At 37.8% G+C, this 25,043-nt stretch overlaps 1 protein-coding gene across 1 annotated transcript; it reads right to left on the reverse strand.

Moving 5' to 3' along the window:
* Positions 1-45: 45 nt before the first annotated feature.
* Positions 46-25,043, reverse strand: SGTB (small glutamine-rich tetratricopeptide repeat (TPR)-containing, beta). Its single transcript, XM_005857949.2, has 11 exons — positions 25,007-25,043; positions 23,752-23,873; positions 19,960-20,063; positions 18,375-18,444; positions 16,130-16,229; positions 9,679-9,783; positions 5,530-5,668; positions 5,363-5,425; positions 3,305-3,342; positions 2,792-2,875; positions 46-1,447 (listed from the first exon to the last, which is right to left on the reverse strand). Exons 2-11 carry the CDS (start codon positions 23,849-23,851, stop codon positions 1,336-1,338), a joined length of 915 nt encoding a protein of 304 aa, XP_005858011.1. The 5' UTR covers positions 23,852-23,873; positions 25,007-25,043; the 3' UTR covers positions 46-1,335.

Here is a 25,043-nt window from a genome sequence, read left to right on the forward strand (position 1 = left end):
AAACTATAGAACCACTAGTCTAATCTCACAAAGGGAAAGAGAGAAAAAGGTTTTTAAACTTTATTCTCTTTTGAGGAGAATAGTTCTAATAATGCCCTGACTATTATCAGTATTACTAATTTAATATTACATTCTTTTACAGTTTTTTCTCACAACACTTGCAACATCATGTGTCTGCCCAACTTTACCTATTTCATAATTAACAAACAAAAGAAATTCCAATTAGAACAGCCTCCTCCATCACTATAGTTAGAGCCGTGCCATTAATACCGAACAATGCCACTTCTCTCCACTAATATGTATTCTAATTTAAATGTCATATTTTAAATCCCCTATTATGTTTAAGTTGCATCAAATTAAGTTAAGCATAAAAGCAACATGCCAAACCAAATCATAGCAGAGGATTACACGAACAAGCACTGTTAATGACAGATGCTTTCTGTATTCTATCAAATAATTACTGAGGTGTTTTTAAAAAAAAAATCAGTGTTTATGGGCACATAATTAAATGCCACTTAGAAAATCCTTAACTTAAGAGCCAAGCCATTGGCTTATTTTAATGTAGGTATATTTGAGAGTTTTCATGGTAAGGTCACCACTGGGGATGTTGTGCTAGTTAAACTGAATAGTTATACAACTGGCCTAACCAGTACCATTAAGGATTTCTAAATGTATTTTATTATGTACATAGTATAATTAGCCATGCTAATGTTATAAATACCAAACTACAGGCAAGATTAATTAAAAACTAGGCAAAAACCTGAGCATCCTACCTACCTTCACTTTCTATACATTCACAGCATCTATTCTTTCTTTTCAAACAACCCTTCCACCAAATTCTGCTTTCTACCAGCTCTGATGCTTCCCTGCCACCCATTAAAATGAGCAGCATTAAAGACAGTGCTGGCTCCTGTGATATATATTCATCACTGATGGCATTCTCAAGGCTAAACCTAGATATCAAAGTTCTCTCCAGACGTGCTGCTCATGGGCAAGCACGTTGCTCTTAACCCAGCATGTGAAACCTTTCCTCTTGGTCATCTTCCCTCTCAGAAAGTTTGCTGAAGGGAATTGGGAGCCAGAGCACTCACCAATAAACAGCCTTACTGCTATTAAGTCTAGCATACAGATATGACGATGAAGATGTGAAAATGAAACCCTGTTGAGTGACCATTCATTTACAAAGGAGTCACATTACGGTGAAGTCTGTTTGTGATAAACCTATTGTCTACACAGATGTATTCTGTAGGTTTTTTGTTTTTGTTTTTTGGCCACTATCTACAGCAAACACTTCAGAGCAGTAACCGTTTCCAGTCTAGAATCCCTGATCTAGAGTCAGGAGTGGTCTTCCGTGCTGCTGCTGAATGACCTGCTCCGGATGTGATTTCTCAGTTGCTCTATGAGTTCAGGATTCTGTTGCTGTATCTGCTGAGCAAACTGCTGTCCCCTGGAAGTGAAAGGGCAAAGTGGTATGAATTAGGGAATTCCCAGTCACACAATACCCATAAAAACGGACTGCAAAGGATGTGGGTGCTACTCAAAGGGAAGTTCTAGAAAGACAAGTTTTAGAATCACAACTGTAGTATCTGCAAGTTTACCATTGCCTCCATATAGCATTATTAAAAGGCATTGTTCTTTATAAGAAGCAAAACACCCAAGCCAAAAAGATCCTAGATTGGGGGAATACACCCCCCTCTAGTGCCTAACCACGAATAAACAAAGGGTCCAAAAGTATGTGCTCTTATTGTGTGTGCTTAAACATATTACAAGGTATTTGCTCTTGTAGTCAAGTTTTAATAGTCTTCCCTATGACAGGATGGTACACCCATGTGGGGATGTGTATAGAAGTCACTGAATAGAACTAATTTTTAAAAAGTTAGAGAAATTTAATACGATTCCTGATGTGTGACCCGCAATTGGGAGCGTTAGACATTGCTATAATCATGCCACTTAAAGAACATTCTGAAAATGCAATGTTGCAAATGGGGCCACATGGCCATGACTACAAACAGTAATTGATACTTATGGCTTCGGGTAAAATCTGCAGTGACAGCATCACACAGATTCAAGGAGCAGACTATTTTAAGCACTTGGTAGAAGTGAAGAAATGAGGTGATGCAAGAAGTTCCTCTAGTGATGACATGCACTGAAGAGTTTGGATAAAATTCTGTCCTAGATTGTCTGAACATTGGTATATATGTAAAATTTGATTTTTAAATATATATGTTTACCTAAGTCAATGCAGATTTTGAGTAGCTACTTGACTTCAATCTCCATCCTTGAGTAGCTATTCAAATCTGCTGAAAAACGTTTTCTTGAGTGGATTCCTGCCCTTCAGTCTGAAAATCCCAACTTATGAACTACTTTTAAATTTAATCTAGTGAGGCCACTGATACTAACAGTAAATGATAAAAATTCAAAAGGAAAGCCTCTGCCTCCACCAGCTTCTCAGTGGTTAAAGCATCAGCCCAAGGACCAAAGGGTTGTGGGTTTGATCCCCAGTCAAGGACACATAAGTCTGTTACAGGCTTGATACCCAGCCCCGGTCAGGCTGCATGCGGAAGGCATCTAGTCAACATTGGTGTTTCTCTCTCTCCCTCCTCCCTCCCTTCCACTCTCTCTAAAAATCAATGGAAAAATGTCTTAGAGGATTGGAAAAAAAAAGTCCTGATCCCCTCACTTTAGAGACAAACTATAAAACATAAAGTACTTTTAAAAACTTTCTATTTTAACTACAGAAAAACTGTAAGACTAACACTTTTTTACTATTTCTATTTCAAGTAACACTTACGCTTGGATGAGGCTAGACAGGTCAGTTAGGCCCCCAACTCCAGCAGCAGGTCCCCCAATGGCATTTGTCATCATTCCTGACATTCTAGAGTAGGCAAGAGGTAAATCACTGGATTGGCATATAGTCTTAACAAGGAGGATACTGGCCAAAGAAAAGAATTAAATATACCCACCAAACTTTTTAAACAGGGGGCCAGTTCACTGTCCCTCCGACCGTTGGAGGGCCGGACTATAGTTTAAAAAAAAACTATAAACAAATTCCTATGCACACTGCACATATCTTATTTTGAAGTAAAAAAACAAAACGGGAACAAATACAATATTTGTATTTGCATGTGGCCCGCAGGCCGTAGTTTGAGGACCCCTGATGTAGAGCATTAGGCTAAATGTGTGTGACTTTAAGTGCCAATTACTGGCAGTCTCGGTAGTTTTTTTCATTTGGGAGCTGATGTGCTCAAATTAGGAGCTTGCAAGTAGAAGGGGGAAATGTAGTATGCTCGTTCTATATACTTACAGCTGTTGAACTTGAGGATTCTGCATTAAACTTGCTGCCTGGAATTCAAAAATGGCATCTCCCATTAAAGGTAGTTAATATTTAGGGATCTTTAACAAAGATTTCTTTTTATAAAAACAGAAAAATGAAAGCTAAACCATGTGTGTACTAACATTCTGTAGAGTTTTAGTGTGCTATATAAAGTGAATGGGAATATAAAAAAGGTACTAGAAAATGATGGCATTTAAAATACTTTGCAAGGGTAGAGAGACTACAAACATGATAAACTACAGATATTAACTTATTACTACTGATCAGATCAATAATGCCAAATGGAGAAATAGGAACTTGAAAAGTATAAAGCATCTCCTACACTGGAGAGGCTTCACTTCAAAGAGTACTGTAAGACATGTGACCTGATTCCATGGGCTTAATAGCTGCCATTCTTGCCATGCTAAGGGGGAGGGGAGTTGTATTTATACACACATATACATTAAAACTACATTTTGAAAGCATAAACAATTTTTTTGCCTCAAATTTTTAGTCAACAATATTCATGTAAATTTTTAATTGAGCCTAAATCTGTGTAGACAGTAGTAACTCCAATAGCTGTCCCCCCAAATCCTCTTTTAATCTCTATCAACCTGACCCTTTTTAAGAATGTCACACAAAGTGTTTTTAAGCTCCACCTTCTGCTCCTCCTGTATGATAGTCTCACACCTCACTTCAAGCATCTTGAGGGATAAGCTGAATTGGAAACTGAAATCCATTTTCACATCCTATTACAATAGCATAACCTGAGGCCTAGATATGAGTAACAATGCTCAAAAATGTCACAAAGCCTATAAAGAGACATACATTTACTAGTTAGGTAGCAAGACATCTTAAATCTGGCCTCAATCCTGAGACTCAAGAGTTATTGAATTACTTGCAAGTCACTTCAACAGTATTTTTCTGGTAATAAAAGCAAGTGGTGGCTTTCCCAACACCTCATTTAGGATCAGTGATTAAAAGACAACTACTGTCTACAAAGACTTCAACTAACAATTTTAAACTACCAATTGCTACAAACCTAACAATTGTTCAAAAAGACTTTTTTATCTCACTAGGAATGCGCCATCTGTATTTCAATTCAGCTGAAGATGTAGTGGATGCAAGACATTTTTTGAAGGAAACAAAGAAGTATTACTGCCTTCAAGGGGCATAGCATCTGGTAGTCTAGTTCTCAGCCAGAAGTATACAGTCACCCAAGGAGCTTTATATACCCAGGTAACATCCTTGATGCACTAAACCAGAGTTTATATATACCAGAACATGTGTGTTTTCAAAAAGATCTATAAGTAATATTGTTGGTTTGAAGAATGGAGTTTATATATGAACTAGAAGCCCAGTGCATGAAATTCATGCATGGGAAGGGACGGGGGTCCCTCAGCCCGGCCTGCACCCTCTCGCAATCTAGGACTGCTGGCTCCTAACTGCTCGTCTGCCTGCCTGCTTGATCGCCCCTAACCGCCTCTACCTCAGCCCCTGCTACTGGGGCTTTGTCCGGAAGGACGTCCAGAAGGTTGTTCAGCTGTCAGGTCTAATTAGCATATTATGCTTTTATTATTATAGGTTATACTAAAAAGTCAAATTAAAATAGAAAGGAAGCAGACAATGCTGAAAGGAGAGCATAGGGAACCACAATAACCAAATCCTCAGAACTCAGTTACTAGATATCTTCCTAGGGCCATTTTCTTGTAAGAGTGGTCTTCACCCTTTTGTAAATTTGCAGATCCATGTGCCAATCTAATGAAAAATATGGTTCTCTCCCTAAAAAAAATGCACATAGCCACTTGTACACAAGTTTTCATATACAATTTCAGGGAATCCATTGGTTTCCTGAAGTTTATCCATGGCTTTCTCACAAACAGATACACAGGCAGGTTAAAAATCTCAGCCATAGCATTACATCACCATCCTATTACCACCACCACCTCCGCCACTACAAAAGCTCCCTTATTTGTTTCTAAAATGTGTTAGAACTATATTGCTTCATGAAAAACAGAGCCAGCAAAGCAGAAAAGGAAATATACTTACCATACTAATGAAGGCTGGATTATTTATTAAGCTAGTCATGTCAAAGCTCAATCCAGTTCCTGTCTGTAGAAGAATTATATATGAGGATTATTCTAACCACTACAATCTGATTACAATAAATTGTGAATGACAGAAAATATTTCACTCATTCAGCATTAATAACTTACAGGACTGGATACCTCTCTTAACTTCTGTTCTGCTATTTTCAGATTTGACTTATAGGAATCATTTTCAGGGTCAAGATCTAATGCCTTTTGATAACTTGTAACTGCTTCTTCAAATTTATTCATGGCAGTGAGGGCCAGCCTGAAAAGAATAAAGTATATGGGTATAAAATATATGGTTAAAGAATATCAAGATATCACAAACGTAGTCAAACAGCTGTCTTGATATTCAACTAGAATCCAAATTACACTTAATTTATTCATTATACTATGGTTCACAGGAGTATCATTAAAATTCCTTCTATTTCCAAGATTCTGTAAGTCTGGATTCTCCATTCTGCTTGCTGACAATCTTGGCTAGCTTATATTAACCATGAACTTAATGCTTAGGAATGAACCTTACCTACCCCCTTCCATATGTGAAATAACTTGCTTTATGAATGATTAAACTCCACATAGATGCGAGCTAACTAACCATCCTGTGGTCATGTAACTCCATGGTGTTAAACTAATTTTAAGGACTCTGAACTAGATTTGTGCTTCAGAATGTCAACTCTCTTCCTATGTTCTAGCAGAGACAGAGTCACAATAAATATCAATTCACCTTAAAAAATAAAAATAGGCTGTGGGGCACTCCTAAACAAGACATGTTAGTTGTTAAATAGATAAAATTAGCATCCTTTACAACTTAAGACATTATTACCCCAGTCACAGATTTAGTTATTTAATTTTTGTTTTCCTCCACCTAGTTAGAATGTATTTATTGGAAAACTACTTCAGAACTAAACAATAATGGTATAAATGGAGATACAGTATTGAGGTTTTTGTTTTAAACAAACTATCTAAGTCAGCTGGCTTACCTCACAGACTTCCAACCTGGATAAAATACTGTGCCTAACCACAGAAAAATTCTCAGACCCTAATTAGTTTTCTACCAGTCAACCTGAAAGATGCTTCATCAAAGTCCTCAGTTAATCAACAGTCAATAAATATTTACTGAAGCCCTACTGTGCACCAGACACTATTTTATAATCCACAATGAAAGAAGGTAAAGTTCTTGAATTTATGAAAATGTCATTCTACCTAGGGAAAGCAAACAATAAATATGCAAAGAAAAAAGAGTAATATTAAGAAAATGAATAGGGCAGCTGCTCAAAGACAGCCACACTAAGAAGACCTGAATGACGAGAAGAAAGCAGGCATATGAAGATCAGGGAGTAGCATGCTAAATAGAAACAGCAGTAGACACAAAGGCCTGGGAACCAAGCCAGCGAGTGAGGTATGCTCCAGGAACAGGACAAAGGCTGATGAGGAGAGAGCACAGAAAGCAGTGTGGAAAGAGGTGATGTCAGGGAGTTATCAGGTGCCAGATAATATAGAACTAGGGTTTGAAGTCTGGATTTTATTCTAGTTGCAGTGGAGTGACATGATCTGATTTATGCTTTGGAAAGCTCTCTCTGGCTTTTTTTGCAGAGGATCAACATGGGGTGTTAGTTGGGGGGGATGGGGGAGTAGAGAAACCAGTTAGGAAGCTGCTGTGGTAGCCCAGGTAAGAGATGGCAATTTGGACTAGTGTTATAAACAAGGTAGCAATCAATGCTTCAATTTAAGATATGTGTATGTGGAAACTAGAATTAACAGGACTTGCTGATAGATGTGTTAAGTATAATAAGAATAAAGGATGACTCCTAGGCTTGACCCAAGCACTGGTAGGTGAATGATGGTAACATTTCCTGAAATGGGAAAGACTAAAGAAGGGAATAAGAGTCCTGTTTGGGGCATGTTAAATTTAAAATGCCTATCTATAATAATAAAAGCATAATATGCTAATTAGACCGGACAGCCAAATGACCTTCTGGACGTCATTCCAGACGTCTTTTGGCAGGGACTGAGGCAGAGGCAGTTAGGGATGATCAGGCAGGCAGGTGAGTGGTTAGGGGTGATGAGGCAGGCAGGCAGAGGCAGTTAGGGGCAATCAGGCAGGCAGGCGAGTGGTTAGGGGCGATCAGGCAGGCAGACAGGCGAGCGGTTACGGGGATTAGGCAGGCAGGTGAGTGGTTAGGGGGGATCAGGCAGGCAGGTGAGCGGGTAGGGGTGATCAGGCAGGCGAGGGGTTAGGAGCCAGCGGTCCCAGACTGCAAAAGGGATGTCTGACTGCTGGTTATCCCCTGAGGGGTCCTGGATTGCAAGAGGGTGCAGGCCAGGCTGAGGGAGTCCCCCCCCGTCCCCGTGCACGAATTTCATGCACCAGCCCTCTAGTTAAACATATAAACAGATGAAAAGAAGTTAATATGATATGGAATTCAGACATATAACTTAAAATATACAGTAAATTAAGAGATCCATCAACATATGGAGTTGATTCTCATTATTCAGAGTAGTTATGCTCTATAAAGTCCCCACAAACACTGATTTAAGAAATACTAAACAATCATTCCTAGGGGAAATACAGGGTTAAGTTCCTGTGAGGTTTTGGTCACAACATTCTCATCAAATGATCGATACATGATCTTCTTTTATATGTGATTCTGCTTAAAGAAACCTTATTTAGTATATATTATTAATTCATTAGTATCATACTGACAGCCAACAGCACTAACTCATGCCTGAACAAAACTTATCTAGCATGTATGTTTTCTGAAAGGCACATTACAGCCTTCTTGCACTTAGGAACCCTTTTCAACACTTCAGTCTATGTTTGGGTCCATTGTAAACAGGGAAATCAACAACAAAAGACACAAAAATGCAAAAAATATAGCATTAAATAAACTGCAAAAAGGACACTTGTTTACAGCATGAGAATTGAAACAAAAAGGCAGAGTATGGCCTTATGCACCTCAGCTGAGACCTTGCACATCAGGTGACTCAAATTTTTCACCAAACTGAATGAACACAAAAGCACAGTGACTTGATTTTGGGGTTATCAAAATTTTTTTAGCAAGTAGGTGAATTCATAAATACAGAACCCATGAATAATTAATATAGACTTTAAGTGGAATTTAAAGGCATCAGGATGAAAACAGAAGAGAGAATAGACAGACAACAGCCTCAGAGGAGAGGACAGAGCTCTGAAGTGCACCATTAGAGTTGGTAGAAAAGGAAGATGCAGTAAGGGTGACTGGGAAAGAACAGTAAAGTAGAAGGAAAACCAAGATGTGTGGCATCACAGAAACCTAGAGTATGAAGTGTTTCAAAATAAGTTAATCATGCAATATACTAAAAGGTGGATAGGTGAGGATACAGAATTGCCCTTTGGCCTTAGCGCAATATGAACAATTGGTCACCTTGAATAGAGCTCTCAGTTGAGTGATATAGACAAATGCCCTATCAGAATGAGCTGAAGAGAAAATGAGAGGTGAGGAAGATGAGATAGGAAGTGCAGACTGCTATCAGGGGCTTTGTAGAGAAAGGAACTGACAAATGACGTAGCTGTGTGCAAGGATGGTTCCAATGGATGATTCCCTGACGATTTCACATGCAGTCATTATCGCTGTTACAGACAGGAAAACTGGTGTTGCCAAAGATAAAGCAGATGATTACAAATGTAAAGCCCTAGAGAAGGTACAAAGCGATGAGATCTAAAGCATGCATGAAGGCACCAGTCTTAGATAAGAACCCTTCCATTTTTAACAGGAGAAAAGGCAGTCTGTGTAGATACAAATGCAGGTAGATCAGTGGATTTGGCAGCAGGAAGATGAGCTATTTTTCTTCTAAATGCACCCATTTTCTCAATGAAGTATAAAGTAATATCATCAACTAAGAGTACCATGGAGGATGGAGAGAAAATTTGAAGAGAGAAGAGTAGGTGTGAAGCACTCAACTCAGAGTGGTAAGGTGAGCTTAGAAGGAAGTATCTATTAGGACTGTCTGCCCCAAAATACTGGGTGCTCATGAGACCTGTATCTTCAACATGAAGTGAGTCTACTCATTATGGTTATATGATTTTCTCCACCAACCAACCATTCTTCATACATCTTCAATCATCTCTCGCCCAAGTCACAGAAACTGCAGTCATTTCCTCACTCAGTGTTATATTTATCTTCTTGTAAGTTGAGAAGATGCAATATTAAGCAGGAAATTCAAAATCAAGCCAGTAAGAACAGCATATCTGATACAACTTGGTGCTACTTTGAACATTCTCCCAGAACTTACCCCATTCTCCCATAGGCCTTGCTGTACTTGGAATCAATTGCTATTGCCTTTTCACAATCCTTTATTGCATCTGTGTAGTGACCTAATTTACTCTGAGCAGCAGCCCTAAGGGAAAAAGAAGAGATTTTTTGTTATAAGCATCCTTCAAGACACTAATTTAGATTTTCAGATTCTAATACAACAACATTTTCCTTGTCCCAATTTGTATATTCACTCCCAGGAAACATCTAAATCAAACTGTCTTAAGAAAATTCCATAATCAAATGAAAAAACACACGCAGAAACAAAATTCAGAGAAATTATGAAAGTTGCCTTTCACTGTTCGCTTTGCTATAGAAAAGACAAAATATGCAAGCCATACAACTGATCTACCTACTTAATGCCTTTTTAATTTGCCCAAACAGAAAACTGAGAATGCTAGGATATTTGGGATTACTAAGAAGGCACACAGAGGGACTGACTGCTGTGAATGGCTATTCAGAGTGTTGTGCTGTTAAATGATCACTATACTAGCAACATTAAGATCACTGGACAAGTCTAAATTGAAAACCCCAATTTAACCATGTGCCTAAGTCTGGCTGTAAATTAAGGATGGCAATGTATTCCATCTACTTAGATGGAATATGTATTCCAGAACAATTAAGGACTTTTTAATCCCAGTTTATCTCTAGCAGACTTTCTGGAATAAAGTCTGGGACCTGACAATGTAACAAAGCCCCTCACTACCCCTCCACACAATCCTGAGAGTAGGCAGCTCTGTTTCCCTAGTGGAGCACTGACTTCAGTCCTCCGGGCCATAATAAACAGGTAGCATGTCTGTTCAACATGCATGTCCTTCAAACTGAAAAGTTCCCAAATGTCTCCTGTCCTGCATCCCACTTCCACCCCATTCATTCTCCAGACTAAATATTTCTACTTTATTCATTCAACTAATATCTCTATTGAGGGCTCACTAAGGCACAGACACTTTTCTAGGCATAATAGATAGAGCAGTAATTAAAATAATATTCCTGCCCTCAATCATGCTTAGATCCCTGGGTTGAGTCCAATTCCTTGTCAACCTTTCTTCTTACAGTATGCTTGAGACCCTTACTTCGAAAACTAAGATTATAAAATTGTGGGGGAGGGAATAAACAGTCTCCTTTGCTTCAGTTAAAAAAAATTACGTGTGAAAATACAGAATTCAACAAACCTGTTTTGTTAGGTAATGTGGAAAAGAGGTATAGCTATTTGACTGAATACTCGATGCAAACTAATAGTGTGACAAGGATGACCATTAAAAGAAGAGATATAAAGCGTATCACTTTCAAATAATTAGAAAGGAAGAAAATGAAGTAAAATAACTCAATCAACACAATAAAACACACACACACACACACACACACACACACACACACACACACACACACACACAAAGGGGGGAGGGAGGAAAAGAAACCAAAAAAATAAGATAGCAGAAAACAATTCAAATACATAAGTAATCACAAAGTTGCCTAGATGAAAATGGGATTCTCAAATTATATACTTAAGAAATCACTTAAAACATAATCAGCCCAGCCAGCATGGCTCAGTGGCTGAACATCAACCTATGAACCAAGAGGTCAGTTTGATTCCTGGTGAGGGCACATGCCTGGGTTGCAGGCTCAATCCCCAGTGTGGGGCATGAGGGGGCAGCCAATTAATGATTCTCTCTCATCAGTGATGTTCCTATCTCTCTCTGCCTTTCCCTTCCTCTCTGAAATCAATAAAAAAATATTTTTAAAAAAACCACATAATCACACATAGGTTGGAGTTTGAAGAAGATAGAAAAAGAAATCAGGCAAACTGAAAACCTAGCAAAAGAAAACTGGTATAGAAACAATACCAGACATAAGGCAATGAGCATTATTAAGGATAGAGTCATTATTTATTGATCATCCTTTTTTGTTTAATTTTAAGGGAAACATTTACATGGCTCAGAAGTCAAACCTCTAGAGTCTTTCATCCTATAGAGGATTGGTGGGAACAGGGTAGATGGGATAGAAATGGGAATGAGACATCAGAAAGGATGAAAAAGAAACCTTCATACTGAATAAAACAGAAACAAATTATTCTAACTGGATATTTAGAAAAAGAATTCAAGTAACGTTCAAGCACAGTACTTTGAGTGTCTATCCTTTAGTGAGATATATTCTAAGGAAAAAAATAATTTCAAAGAAATTCTGAAGTTGACTTAGACTTACTAGTGTTGTAGTATTGGTGTAATACCAACTGAAGGATAGAACTGATGAGTAAAGATACTGATGAGTTGGAAAACAGGGTTTTTGTTCCGGGAGAAGAGAGATACAAATGTAAAATGGGAGAAGTAAGGGAGATCTCTGTGACACTGAAATGTAAATTGAAGTTATCTGTATAAATTGATGACTTAAAAAAAAAAAACCCTTCATATTTCCTAGCTCTGTCCACTGAAAGGACCTAGAAGCAATAACATTTCAGTAGCAATGGCCACCTCTTACAACCAGGTCTTGGTTTCTAAACACCATTCTCTGTTCAAAGGAACAGGGGCTACTTATAGAAATAGCTGAGCTCACATCTAGGGCAGTTTAAAGGAGCTCCCACTAGCCAAATATGGGAGAAAATAACAATTACGATGATTTATTGTAACACACCAATTAGTGAATTTTTAAATATTCACAAGTCTATAATTATGCTCAGAGAGTTAGGGGAGGGGAATGAGAAAGAAAGTGGAAAGGGGAGAAAGGTTAAGAAAGCTCTTCTTTATAGACATATATGAGGAAATAGTATATATACACACACACATATATAAAACATGCTGCCATGTGACTGCTTCACATTAGAAGTCTTCAAGTTGAGGCAATTCTCCCATCTAAAATTCACTGAATCAATTCAACTCAAACTTTTGTTGAACATCTATAACATGATAAGCCCTGAACTCAAAACCAGGCAGATATACAGAAATGGAGAAAATATATCTCTGTCTTCCAATCTTTCCTTGTTTAATAGAGAAATAGACATGTAAATAAATAAATAGTATGAGGAATACAATGGAAGTATCAAAGGAAGAGACAACACGGAAAGGTGTGGTTAACCCTACACAGAGCTGTCTACTAGAACTCCCATGATAGCAAAGTTCTTTGTCTGTGCTAGACAGTACAGTAATGCCTAGCCACATGTGACTAAAGACTACTTAAGATCAGCCAGTGCAATTTTATTTTATTAATTTTTACTTTGTTATTTTATTAATTTTAATTAATTTACATTTTGAACGGCTGCACGTGGCTAGGAGCTACCATATTGGACAGCACCACTCCATTGGATGTGGCAGGAAAGGGCGCAGGGGCATGGTCAGGAGGTTGCGGACAGAAGAAATTAAGAGTCTTCCCAAGAGAAGCAATCCCTACCAGGGTCTTGAAGGATGAATAGCAGTTGACCAATTAGATAAGGCAGGAAATATTCTAGGCAGAGGAAGGAGTACATAAAAGCATGGAGAGATGTCCTAACATGGTATGTTTTTAGTCAGTAAATTTCATATTACATGTGCATAGAGAGTAGAGAGAAGAGGAACAGGAGAGGAAGAAAAGTAGAGCTAATGAAGTTAAAAGAAAAAAAGAGCCCAGATTATAAAAGATCTTATGTATCATGCTGAGGAGCTTAAATTCAATCATGAAAGTATTTAGAACTAGTGAACAGAAAGGAAGAATTAGATGATTAATTTCACATTTTAGAAAGATCCTTTGGGCAGAAGACGGAGTGGGGAGTGCAAGTTGAAACTGTAAACCACTAGTCTAGCAAAAGGTAATCGCCTGGACTAAGGAGCAGTGATGGAAAAGGAGGAGGGAACAAATGAGCTATTGGGGAGGTAAAAGGGAAACAGCAGAAGACGCCCTGATTGCTGGCCTTAGATACTGATAACGAAACCAGGACTAAAGCCGTAAGAGTCAGACCCAGAAAGGAGAGTGGGTGGAAGAGAGAAGAGGATGACTTTCAATCTTGATAGCTTTAGCTTCAGATCACCAACTGCAAGCTAGGATGAAAGCAGATTTGTGCAGCTCACAAAAGAAAGACCTCTGAGGCCGGAAAAGGGAATAGAAGTCAGGCTATATTTGAATCTCTTGTGAGATGAAGCCAAACATGCCAGTGTCTGAACTGAATAACAATGTGGTCTGGGCTGTCTGCCCCTGCTGTCTGGTTATCAGGGCATAACTAATGAAATTCCAGCATAACACTACAGCCAGTCACCATGTTTGCAGGCAACCTTGCTTTCTTTAGCTTGTTAGAGCAAGAGCATGAGTTATTTGCACTCTATTTTTATGAAAAATAAGGCAGAAAAGTCACAGGTACCTTACATTTCCCATACTACAGAGGAGGGCAATGTAGGTTTACAGTTGTTTGTATGGAAAATAATACAATAATTAATAAATAGCAATACCAGAATAAACTCTGTGTTTTGGGTACTCACAACTGTAAACCTACTTTCCCCACCCTGTATTTATTATGCATAAATAAATTATACGAAAAACCTGTTCCTACAACTAGGAATTAGATTGTTTCTGAAAGAAACATATATTGAAAGCCTAGACAGTGATGGCGAACCTATGACACCTCTGACACGCGAACTCATTTTTTTGGTTGATTTTTCTTTGTTAAATGGCATTTAAATATATAAAATAAATATCAAAAGTATAAGTCTTTGTTTTACTATGGTTGCAAATATCAAAAAATTTCTATATGTGACACGGCACCAGAGTTAAGTTAGGATTTTTCAAAATGCTGACACGCCGAGCTCAAAAGGTTCGCCATCACTGGCCTAGGACTATGCTAGGGACTTTATATTACTACTCCTCACAACTACTATTATCTCTATTTTACAAGGAAATGAGGCTCAAAAAGGTTAAGTGGCTGCCCAAGGTCACGTAGCTAGTAAGTGGCCAAACTGAGATTCAACTCCAAATTTAACAAACCAAGTACAAATCCTAGTGAACCTAATGACTACAAGGTGCTTAAGCTCTGTTATAAAAAGTTTCAGATTGGTTAAAACGGTCATACCAGTATAGTAGCACAAGCCGCATGCAGCTATACAAAATTAAATTAATTAACTAAACATTAAAAATTTAGTTTCTCAATTGCACTAGCCACATTATGAGTACTCAAGAACAACTCTTGCTAGTGGCTACTGTATTGGACAATGCAGATAGAGAACATTGTCATCATTGCAGAAACTTCTATTGGGACTTCAATATTTAAAACAGAATAATTTAGTGCAGGGAATTCATTACACGGCTGATAGAAGAGCTGAGGTACCAAACAGGAGGCTGTGCAGCAATCCGGAGACTAGCAGTAACAGGAAGCCGTTACTTCCTAAAACAGAGGATGAACGGCAGAGTCCAAAAACCCAACATCACCTGGTAAAAGCTGGGATAGCAGGGACCCTGGGTGGGAGCTAGACACGAGGATGAGAAGCAGCCCCTGCTGGATAACCACCCTGATGTCAAAAGAGAGGAAGAAATACCACAACTTCTCCCTTCCTTCTGCCCTCCAGGCTCCTGCCAGCACCTCCCATAGCTGAACCCAGCCCAAACTCAGGGGACAAAGGAGCCTGAAAAAGGCAGCCTATAGGAGACAGGCCTCTGTTTAAAAGGGCAGAACAAGAATAGAAAGAAAGAAGTGTAAGGGCACACAGGTAAGGCGTGGCACAGGTACAAAAAGATCATTTAGATTAAAAAGGAAACCGCAAATGGCCAACGTTTGAAAAATGTCCAACCTCAGCAACAATTAAATATAAATTAAAACAATTACTATGAAAATAACAATATTAAATAACAATAAAGGTGTAGTAAAAACATGTACACTCATACAATCCTAGGAGAGGAAATTAATTTTCAGAATATTTTCAAAGAAATTGGAATAACTTTGTAATTTGCATCAACAATTTTTAAATGTTTATGTTGTTAGACCTCCTGGGTGAATTTTCAAGGATAAATCCAAAGTCTAAAAAAAAATAATAATTTCAGAAAGATGTTCATTGCAGCTTTATAATATTGGGGGACAGGAAAGAACCGCAATGTCTCCCAGTAGGTCAACAGTTAATTAAGATACTTTATCCATTTAGTAAAAGAATACAGTGTTTGCCACCACAATGATAGGTGCTAGAAATATAAAAAAGATGAAGAGGTAATAATACACTAATTTATATCAACTTAAATAATATTAATGACGGATTTCAATAAAAGAACATATTAATGATCTGCCTAGTGAATAAAGCTGAATCTAAAATTGATAACACACCAAACAAAATATGCCAAGAGGTTAGTAACAGGTTGCTTTAATGCAAAGTGTATGAGTTTGGGGTTTATTGTTTTCCTTCTTTATCCATAAATTTTATAGTTTTCCTTCAGAGCTATTAATGCAAATGCTTTAGAGCTATAAGCCTGTCACAATTATGCCAGTTTACCTGTTGCAGTAATAAACCGCATTATTTGGATCCAGTTCTATTGCCTGTGTGTAACAATCCACTGCAGCAGAATAATTTTCTTCTTTCATGTGGTTATTGCCTAAAATAATCAGTAGGTACAGTAAGACAATATACGGGAAAATGTAAAGTCTGAAAGATAAATTAATCACAGAAACTCCAATAATATGAAAGTGATTGACATGATTTTTCAGTAACATAGGAGATAAATTTTATATTGTACAATGGAGTTGATATGCCTTAGTCTTCAGTGTGTTTGAATGATTTCAACAATGTGGAGTCTTAATAAAATTAATATTTGTACTGGTATATCTTATAAAATTTAGGCTTCAATAAGTGAGTAAATGCAACAATTATGATTACCTCATGGCAAAATTTAATATATTCCCACCTTCCTTATCTTCATCTCTTCCCTTCCTTTAGAGCCACCCCATCTTAATGCAGCACCCTCCTCAATTGTCACCTCAATCTAGACCTGGCCTTCTGCTCCTTCCCTGTCAAAACGTCCATCTGCTGAGCAGCCAAGCCCTCACCACCGCTGCGTGGGTAAGCTGTAAAGCTAATCACACTAATATGTTACTGGCAGATAATACTTTTGTATGCTATCTCTTCCAGACACCGATTCTTTTGAAAAGGAGCTTATTAGACATTAATTTCTAGAAAGACAAAATTTCAGATATATGGCTAGCCCACAGGGTACTGATTTTCAGGAAGAACGTCTGCAGATACACCAGGAATAATTTAGCTGGGTTAACAATGGGATTTCTTGTGGCTATCTTTTGTATTCCATTAAAGAGAAAAAAGATCTGATTCTTAAAAAATTAAAAATTTTAAAACACTAGGAGAAAGGATTTACATCCCAAAAGGCTCTATTATATTCCTCCAGCTGTCTCTAAACCAGAAGTTCTCCTATTAGGTTTGTTTTTTAATAGATCATTAGCTAATTAATGGGAGAAGGAGGAGTGGATTTTTGTTTTTTGTTCTTTGCAGGAACAGAAACAGGAAGATTAAATTAAATGCAGGTAGACAAAAGCACTTAAAATCATAAAAAGTTACTGCAAATTAAGTCAGAAGTGAATACAGAGTGGCTGTTAATGGGTGCACAGTTTCTTTGGAGGGCAATAAAAATGTTCTATAATTATGGTGATGGCTACACAACTCTGTGAATCTGCTAGAAACCAATGAATTTATATACTTTAAAGGAGTAAATTGCAATGGTATGTGAATTATAGCTCAATAAGGCTTTTTTTTTAGTTAAGAAAATTAATTTTCTCCCCACACCCAAAAAGAAATGAATATAACGCTTTTAAAGCAGCTAAGAAGAATACTTAGCTTTTATGATTAAGTAAGACGTTAACTACATTAGCTGAGGTACTTAAAGAAATTTGCTTCTTCCATGTAAAAGATTTACGTTTCCTGAGTTATTTGGATGTCCTTGTTTCCATTGGAACTTTTTGTCTTGGGATGGTGTTTTATTATCATTACATTATTATTATTAAAACCTATTGTATATCTTTTCCTCTAAACCACCTCAAATGTATAGATACAATAATATACGTATACTACATGTATAAATACATTTATACATATTGATGAAAAAGCTTCAAGTTACAAAATATGTAATATGCAAAACTTAAGACATAAATGATGAATTTTGTGAAGATAAATATAACTAAGCATTGCACAGCACTTAATAGTTACATGGCACCCTCCTACAAAATTGTCTCCTTTAATTATCAAAACAACCCTATCAAATATGCCAATATTTCTGTGATGTGTCAGGGAATAACAACAAAGAACTCTTCTTAATTTCATCTGCTCTTTCTGTCGCTCTTCAGAAGCAAAGCACACAAAAATATTTGAAAGCAATTTTCAGGAAGGTACTAGTTGGCTAGAAGAAAAATTTCAAAGAACTCAAAAACACTAAATATACAAAAGTTAAAATAATACTGACAATTATCTTCATCTCTGACTAAGCATAAAGAAGAACTTGGGATCCTAGAGTACACACAAAGACAGTTACAAGTGATGACCCTTAAGTTATTTGTTTTGCATGTTTTATACACAACAGATCTGGTTCTCTTGAAATAAGCCACAAACCGTTCTATACTTTTAGATTTCTTCTCTATCACTTTCATTTCTCTTTCACAGTATAAACCAGAATCTTATCCATTGATAGAGTCACATTATCCAGAGTTTCAGAAAGTTTTACCAAGTAAATATTTACCTTCATCTTTTAATTGGTCAGCTTTTCCCACATCTCCAGGTACTGAGTTTGAGAGAGGCCGAATGTCATTCTGAAATAAATAAAAATTTAATATACTTCCACTTAGCTACATTAGGAGTCATCCAATAGAACAATAAGTAATGTAATAATGGACTGATTTACCCATTTCACAGTAAATCATCTGTAATTCCACATCATGAAACCTAACACCTAAATGATAGTGTTAGCAAGAACAAGGGAAAGCCTTTACTTTTATTAGGAGAAAGAATATGTGGAATTTTTCTAGAAGATAATGGGCAACTGTGAATCGAAATTTTGTTTTTTACTTGCTTTCCCTAGACCCAGAAATCCTACTTCATGGACGTAAAATGGAATCAGTATATGAAAAATAGGAATAGAAATATGTTCAAGGGATTGCTTATATTAGTGAAAATTTTGAAATATAATATTTAATATCCTAAGAGATATCTTAGTAAGCCAAATTCACAGTTTACCAACAAAAGTATTTATTATAAGATCCTATTATTTAAATATGTGCACACACATACACACAGTCTAAAAAACAAAGACTGGAAGGGTACACACAAAAGGTTAACAGTTGTAATATTTGGAGATAAAAGTTTCAGTCTCTTCTTTATGTCTTTCCAACTTTTTTTAAAACAATGAGTGTATACTAATTTTACCATAAGATAAAAACAGTATAAAATCCCTGTTTTTAGCACGTACTATCATCCTCAAACTCCCTTTGCATTAAAAAGATTTAAAGCAAAGGCACTTATGAACTAAATGAAAATTTACAAATATCTTGAGTGACATTGGAAACACACACATTTTCCATTTTTAAATGATCTTCAGCTTTTCTCCCCAGTTCCCCATTCTGTACTGAAGACTGAGCACAGAGCTAGAAAAACAAAAGTTCACGAGGCACCAAAATGTAATGAAAAAATGGGACGTTACTGTGGGCCTCAAACTCACTAAACTTAAACTTTTTCAGACAATCTTATGGCCCATGTTTCCTGAAGAGGCCAGAAACCAGAGACACTTGTGAGAAGGCGGAATCGGAAAAATTGGGTTTCAATCTTAGTTTTGCACATTGACCCTGAACCTTTCCCTGTTTTATTTTATTTATTATTTTACCTTTCCCTGTTTTAAAGAGCCCATCAATGGCCAAACTTGATTACATCTGCTTCAAAATGATGATTCAATTTCTGATGAATCTATTTCTATGCGGTTACTTCCTAAACATTAAACCTTTTGTTTTCAACTTGTAATCCATGTTTTAGGAGAATGTCAATTCAGATGTCAGAAATCTAAAAATGCTCTGATACTGTAAAGGACTTAAAAAGTCAACTAAGATGTATTAAATATAAAAGAAGGCGAGAGGATGAGAATAACTACTAATAAGAAAATCTAAAGCACATTAAAAGAATTATGCTTTAGGTCACAAGTCATATCCATGTGGACTATCTTATACCCAGAAAGAAGTTAGTTACTTATAGGCCTGACCCCTCATATGTGAACAAATCCAACATAATACTATATCGAACTTAACTCAGATACTAATGAGAAGACAATGACAGCTTACCTTACAGAAGGAATTTGTGAACATTTCTGTCAGAGGCTGTGAAACTGCTAGATGTGTATCTTCTGGGCTGATTTTAAAAACTGTCTCCAAGCATTGAATTGCAACTTGAGACAAATTTTAACAGTGAAAAAAAAAAGTTAGCAAACTAAAAAAGAAACAATCTTTTTTTTTTTTTTTTTTGGTAGAAATCTGCGCTCTATTGCCATCTGTGGTAATTCAGCCTTTATGATCACAGAACATAAGGTTGAGCTGAATAGAGATTTCTGTTTATAGACCAGCAATTGAGGGAAGACAACTTGATTTCGTATTCCTCACTTAAGAAAAACGTTACTTAGAATATAATTCTCAATATATCTATTACATCTTATGTTGTTGAAGCAAGTCATTATCTGCTTTTGGTGTATAACCCGGGTACGGACTGGGTGGGGAGACATGGTGGGCACTTATACTAGAAAGGAAGTCTGTTGTTGTATGACAAGACACCTTAAACAACATTTGTAAAGGATGTGGACTTAATGCTGTGGGCAAATGGAGAGCTATTAGAGAATTTAGTTAGGAGAATAACATAACTGGATTTGTGTTCAGAACTGAAGTCTGGTAGGAAGGTTGAGAATGGATTAGAGAGGGAAGGAAGCTAAGAGAAAAAATGAAAGCAGAAAACCAGTGGGTTCCCACTTAAATGGTCTAAACAATTCAGGGGTCTGAACTAGGGCAGTAACAGTGAAGAAAGCATATCCTGTCCTCTCTACAAGTACCCATTGAGGGGAATGGAGGCAGATTCTTATCCTTCTAGTGCTCTTGTTTAAAAAGGAATGCTCTCCTGGCTTAACAAGATAAGAATGTGGCCAAAATGTCAAGTGTACTTCCAGACAGTGTGGAATAGATTCACTCAGATTTGTGCATGACTTTTAAATGATACATTATGTATTAACTGTGTTCCTGAGAAAATTATCTATCAAGAAAAAAGCATGATTACTTTTACTACCCACAGAAACAATCTCCTTAGAAAAGGGACTGAATAAGGAAGTTATAAGTTACCAACTACAAAATGTCAAAGTGTCTTTTAGATAGAAAATACTAGTAATCTACTGTTTACCTATCCCTCAATCCACCCCCTCCCCCCATTTTTACTTCTGCCAAGTAGTTGTTCTTTTTTTTGTTTGTTTTAAAGAGAGGAAAGGAGAGAGAGAAAGACAGAGAGACAGAGACATCGATTTGTTATTTATACATTCATGGGGTGATTCTTGTATGTGCCTTGAATGGGGATGGAACCCACAACCTTGGCATATTGGGACCATGTTCTAACCAACTGAGCTATTTGGCCAGGACCCAAGCAGTTGTTCTTACACTTCAGTTGTACTTGCACTAAAAACATTGGGCCATGCCCTGGCCTGTTTGGCTCAGTGATTAGAGCATCAGCCCTCTGACCAAAGGGTCTTGGGTTAGATTCCCAGTCAAGGCACATGTGAGAGGGAACCAATTGATGTGTCTCTCTCACATTAATGTCTTTCTCTCTCTCTTTCTGTCTCTTGTGATCATGAATTTGAAGTGGGACCAGTCAGCAAGGTTGTATTTTGCTCCATCTATATACATTCACATGGATATGGGAAAGAGTAGATGAAGAACTGGATTTAAACAAGGTTGGGTTTTGCAAGGAAGGGAGGGATATACAAGAGTGTGATTATAATGATCAACTATGGAATTTAAATTGGGTAAGAAGAGGGATGTGAAAAGGTAAGGGGTCAAGAGATTGGAGGCCTTGGAAAGGTAGAAGAATTGTTTGGGGAGGGATTCAAGAGGGAATGAGCTGGCAAGACAAGCAATCGTGGTCAAATGAAATGATTAAGATAGAGATTATGGAGGGAATGCCAAGGTGGTGAAGTTCAGGGAAGAGTTCCTCAGCCTTGGCACTACTGACATTTTGAACTAGATAATTCTTTGTTGTTGGAGGTGCGTTGTAGCTGCATCCAGGGCCTCTATCCACTCAGTGCCAGTAATACCAGCTCCTCAGTTGTGACAGTAAAAAATATCTCCAGACATTGTAAAATCACCCTGAGTTGAGAACTACTGGTCGAGGGTCTGACCAAGGGAGTGAGTGGTTGAAATCAAATCACTGGAGGAAAGAAGGTCAAGAAACTGAGAGCCAAGGGAACTGCAAGAATCAGCTGTGAGCATATTGCAAATGCCAAGAATGAAGACAGGAGTAGTGCTAGAGAGAGTGACAGAGAACATGAGCCACAACGCTCAAAACATGAAGTAGTTGTCAGGAGATGGCAACCATTAGGAGGAATGGGTGACAAACTAAGGAAAGGCTCAAAGCCAAGAATATACCAGCTCATTGTGTGGTAAAGCTGGTACCAGAACTTAAGCTTCTTTTCTAAGGCTTTTTTAAATGTCTAGAAGGTGGGCAGACATCTCCACATGATCTCATAGTCAATAAAATTAGACTCACAGAATCAAAAATAGGGGTTGGTCAAAAACAACTGGCACCATTTCCGGGTGCCATGTATAAGAAACAGCTGAAGGCACATAATTTTGGCTGAACACCATTCTAAAAATAGGATACAACATCTTGTTTTTTTGTGTGTTTTTTTAAACTGAATTTTCCTTCTGGCCCTTAAAAGTATGATACTGCCTTTGATTAGAGAAGAAACATCTTTTAGTAAATGACTGCATTCACCTGTTTGCTACAGAGCAGCCATAACCAACACCCTCCTTAGGTAACCAGTCACCTTCCCTTCACATACTCTAACCAACCTTAATATTAAATGGACTGATTGCAACGTTCTCCAACTGTGTCACCTGCTTCCTTCACTGCCACCTGGAAAAACATCATCCCACCGACTGCAAGCAGTTTTAGAGCAAAGGCCCAATTTTCATCCCCACCTCCTAAACGCATATTCACAAGGGAAGTGCTTGTTAAAATTAATAGATGTGTCCCCTTTATAGGAAAAATAGCTTCAAGATGGGAAATTCAAATTGTACTGTTATTTATGTTCTCCCAAATGCACGGTCTCATTGCAATAATTAAGTCTCTAGGCCATAAGGAAGCTAGGCTCATTGATCCTCCACAAGCCCATGTGCAGAATTCTGCCTTGTTATGGTTATACTAAACGTACATTTATAATGGAGAAACATGAAGCAGAAAAGATGCTGTCAAGGAAGCATGTGATGCTATCCTGCAAGTCCTGCTCAACTGAACAAATTACCGAATCTACTATTTAAAGCTCACAGAGAACAAGGGTGCAGTCCTCTCATCCCAAGTCCCCAAATAGGAAGTTGTCAGAGAATAATATGATATAATTATTAGACTTTTACATGGTGCTTTCATAATGACTAAGGTATTTTCATTGATTCTTAACTCAATGCTTTCCTATTAAGAAGAAGTTACAACAAGATCTTCAGAGGAGGAACCAGGATTTAAATCTCAGCTCTGCTACATGTTAGCTGTGTTCTGTTACTTAACCTGGCTTCATTTATTTATCTGTTAATTGGGGATAATACTAATTTAGCAGGCACTGTGAAGAAAAATTCCCTACAATAGGAATAGCATAGTTCTGACATATAATAGCTGTTCAGTAAATAAACAATAGTCCTCTTATCTTGTTAATGAAAACAAACAACACAAGCCTCAGAGAATGGAAACTCATGATTACCTTAGGTTAGGTCTCTCTTCTGGAAAGGTAACAAACTATTTTGATTTTGTTATAATAGGTCATAAAGCCAGGCTTACAGCTATTTTAGTTTTTATTTATAATTATAATACAAATGAACATAAAAACAGCTGCCTACCTTCCAAACTTTCTTGTTCATCTGAAGTATAAGCATCCATCTGACTTTGTTCCCGTAAGAAACGAATAACTGCATAAACTAGGTGCTTGATAGATGACATTTTTTAAGTTTCAGTACTTTTCCTTGTTAAGAAAAAGGAAAACACTGAACTAAGATATTTTAAAGAATCAGCCAGAAAGGTTATAAACGACAAAGGTTATAAATGACACTGAAAGTAAAAAGCAAAAACTAAAATCTGTATTACCTTCACTCCTTTCTGTTTTTAAAGAGTCGGGTGAGCATAAAGTGTTCTTATGGTCATGCATTATATATTTTCACTTATATCTTGCAAAAGCATAAACCTCGCAAAAGTAAAGTTTTTCTCAAAACATGTATAACATTAAGCTTTGACTCTCACTGAATATCTCACTATATCTTACCAGTATGCATGGTACAGATAGAGATAAGGATTGGGGTAGAGCTACAGGGGTAGAAATCCCCCCAAAGGCCTCAGGACTAAGTGGAGGGAGATTTCATACTGCTGACTCAGAAGCTGATCCACGCTAAGCATCTTCCTCTATTCCATGAGATTTTAAAAATGTATACATAATTTACACTCCGCCTACTTTTGTAGGCTGGGACAGGTATTTGATGAAGTATAATAACGAGAGGTTTTCAATCTCTGAATGCCATTCTTAATAAAAAATGGCATTCGTATTTAATCACCAGACATGTCAGGAAATCATTGCCCAAGTCGATGGATACTATACACCGACCAGTGCTCTCTGCGGTAGCTGTGCTCTCGTGGACAAGCTGGAAGCTCTGGGTCATGTTCATTCACATGGAATACTATCGCATCCAAACAGTGGCGCAGGGCCAGCCGGCATTAATGGCTTATTTCCACTAAATCGCATCGTCCATCTGCTCCCCGGTCCCTAATTCAAAGCCAGGGTGTGGTACCCACGGCTAGGATGTTTATTATTTGTGTGCTTGTTTTAAAAGCGAGCCCCGCCTCAAGGCCTTGGGGTTGCAAGTACTAAAAAAGGCCCCAGGGCAGAAGATGAGAAAAGAATGGGGGGGGAATAGGGTGCAGAGGGGAATGGAAATGTCCAACCTCTTCCAGGCTTCTCCTCATTCTCCCCAGAGCACGGGCACCTCCTCCTTCCTCCCTTCGGTACCCGGGCCCGCCTCCGCCCTGACCGATGTTGCAGGGTGCGCGGTGCAGGCCCCGTCCGGGCGGCGGGAGATGCACCCTTCCCAGACAGAAGCCCCTTACCCGATGGAGGATGCGAGACCGTGGCAGCGGGCCCGCG

This window comes from Myotis brandtii, unplaced genomic scaffold (genome assembly GCF_000412655.1).
Source record: "Myotis brandtii unplaced genomic scaffold, ASM41265v1 scaffold115, whole genome shotgun sequence".
Taxonomy (NCBI): domain Eukaryota; kingdom Metazoa; phylum Chordata; class Mammalia; order Chiroptera; family Vespertilionidae; genus Myotis; species Myotis brandtii.

Bases quoted from the DNA above. Each gene is read 5' to 3' on its own strand.
- SGTB (XM_005857949.2), bottom strand. From the start codon at position 23,851: ATGTCATCTATCAAGCACCTAGTTTATGCAGTTATTCGTTTCTTACGG. The intron at 16,230-18,374 runs GTAAATATTTAC...TGATTATTTTAG, and splicing joins TGACCAATTAAAAGATGAAG to GCAATAACCACATGAAAGAA. The intron at 5,669-9,678 runs GTAAGTTCTGGG...TATTCTTTTCAG, and splicing joins AAGGCCTATGGGAGAATGGG to GCTGGCCCTCACTGCCATGA.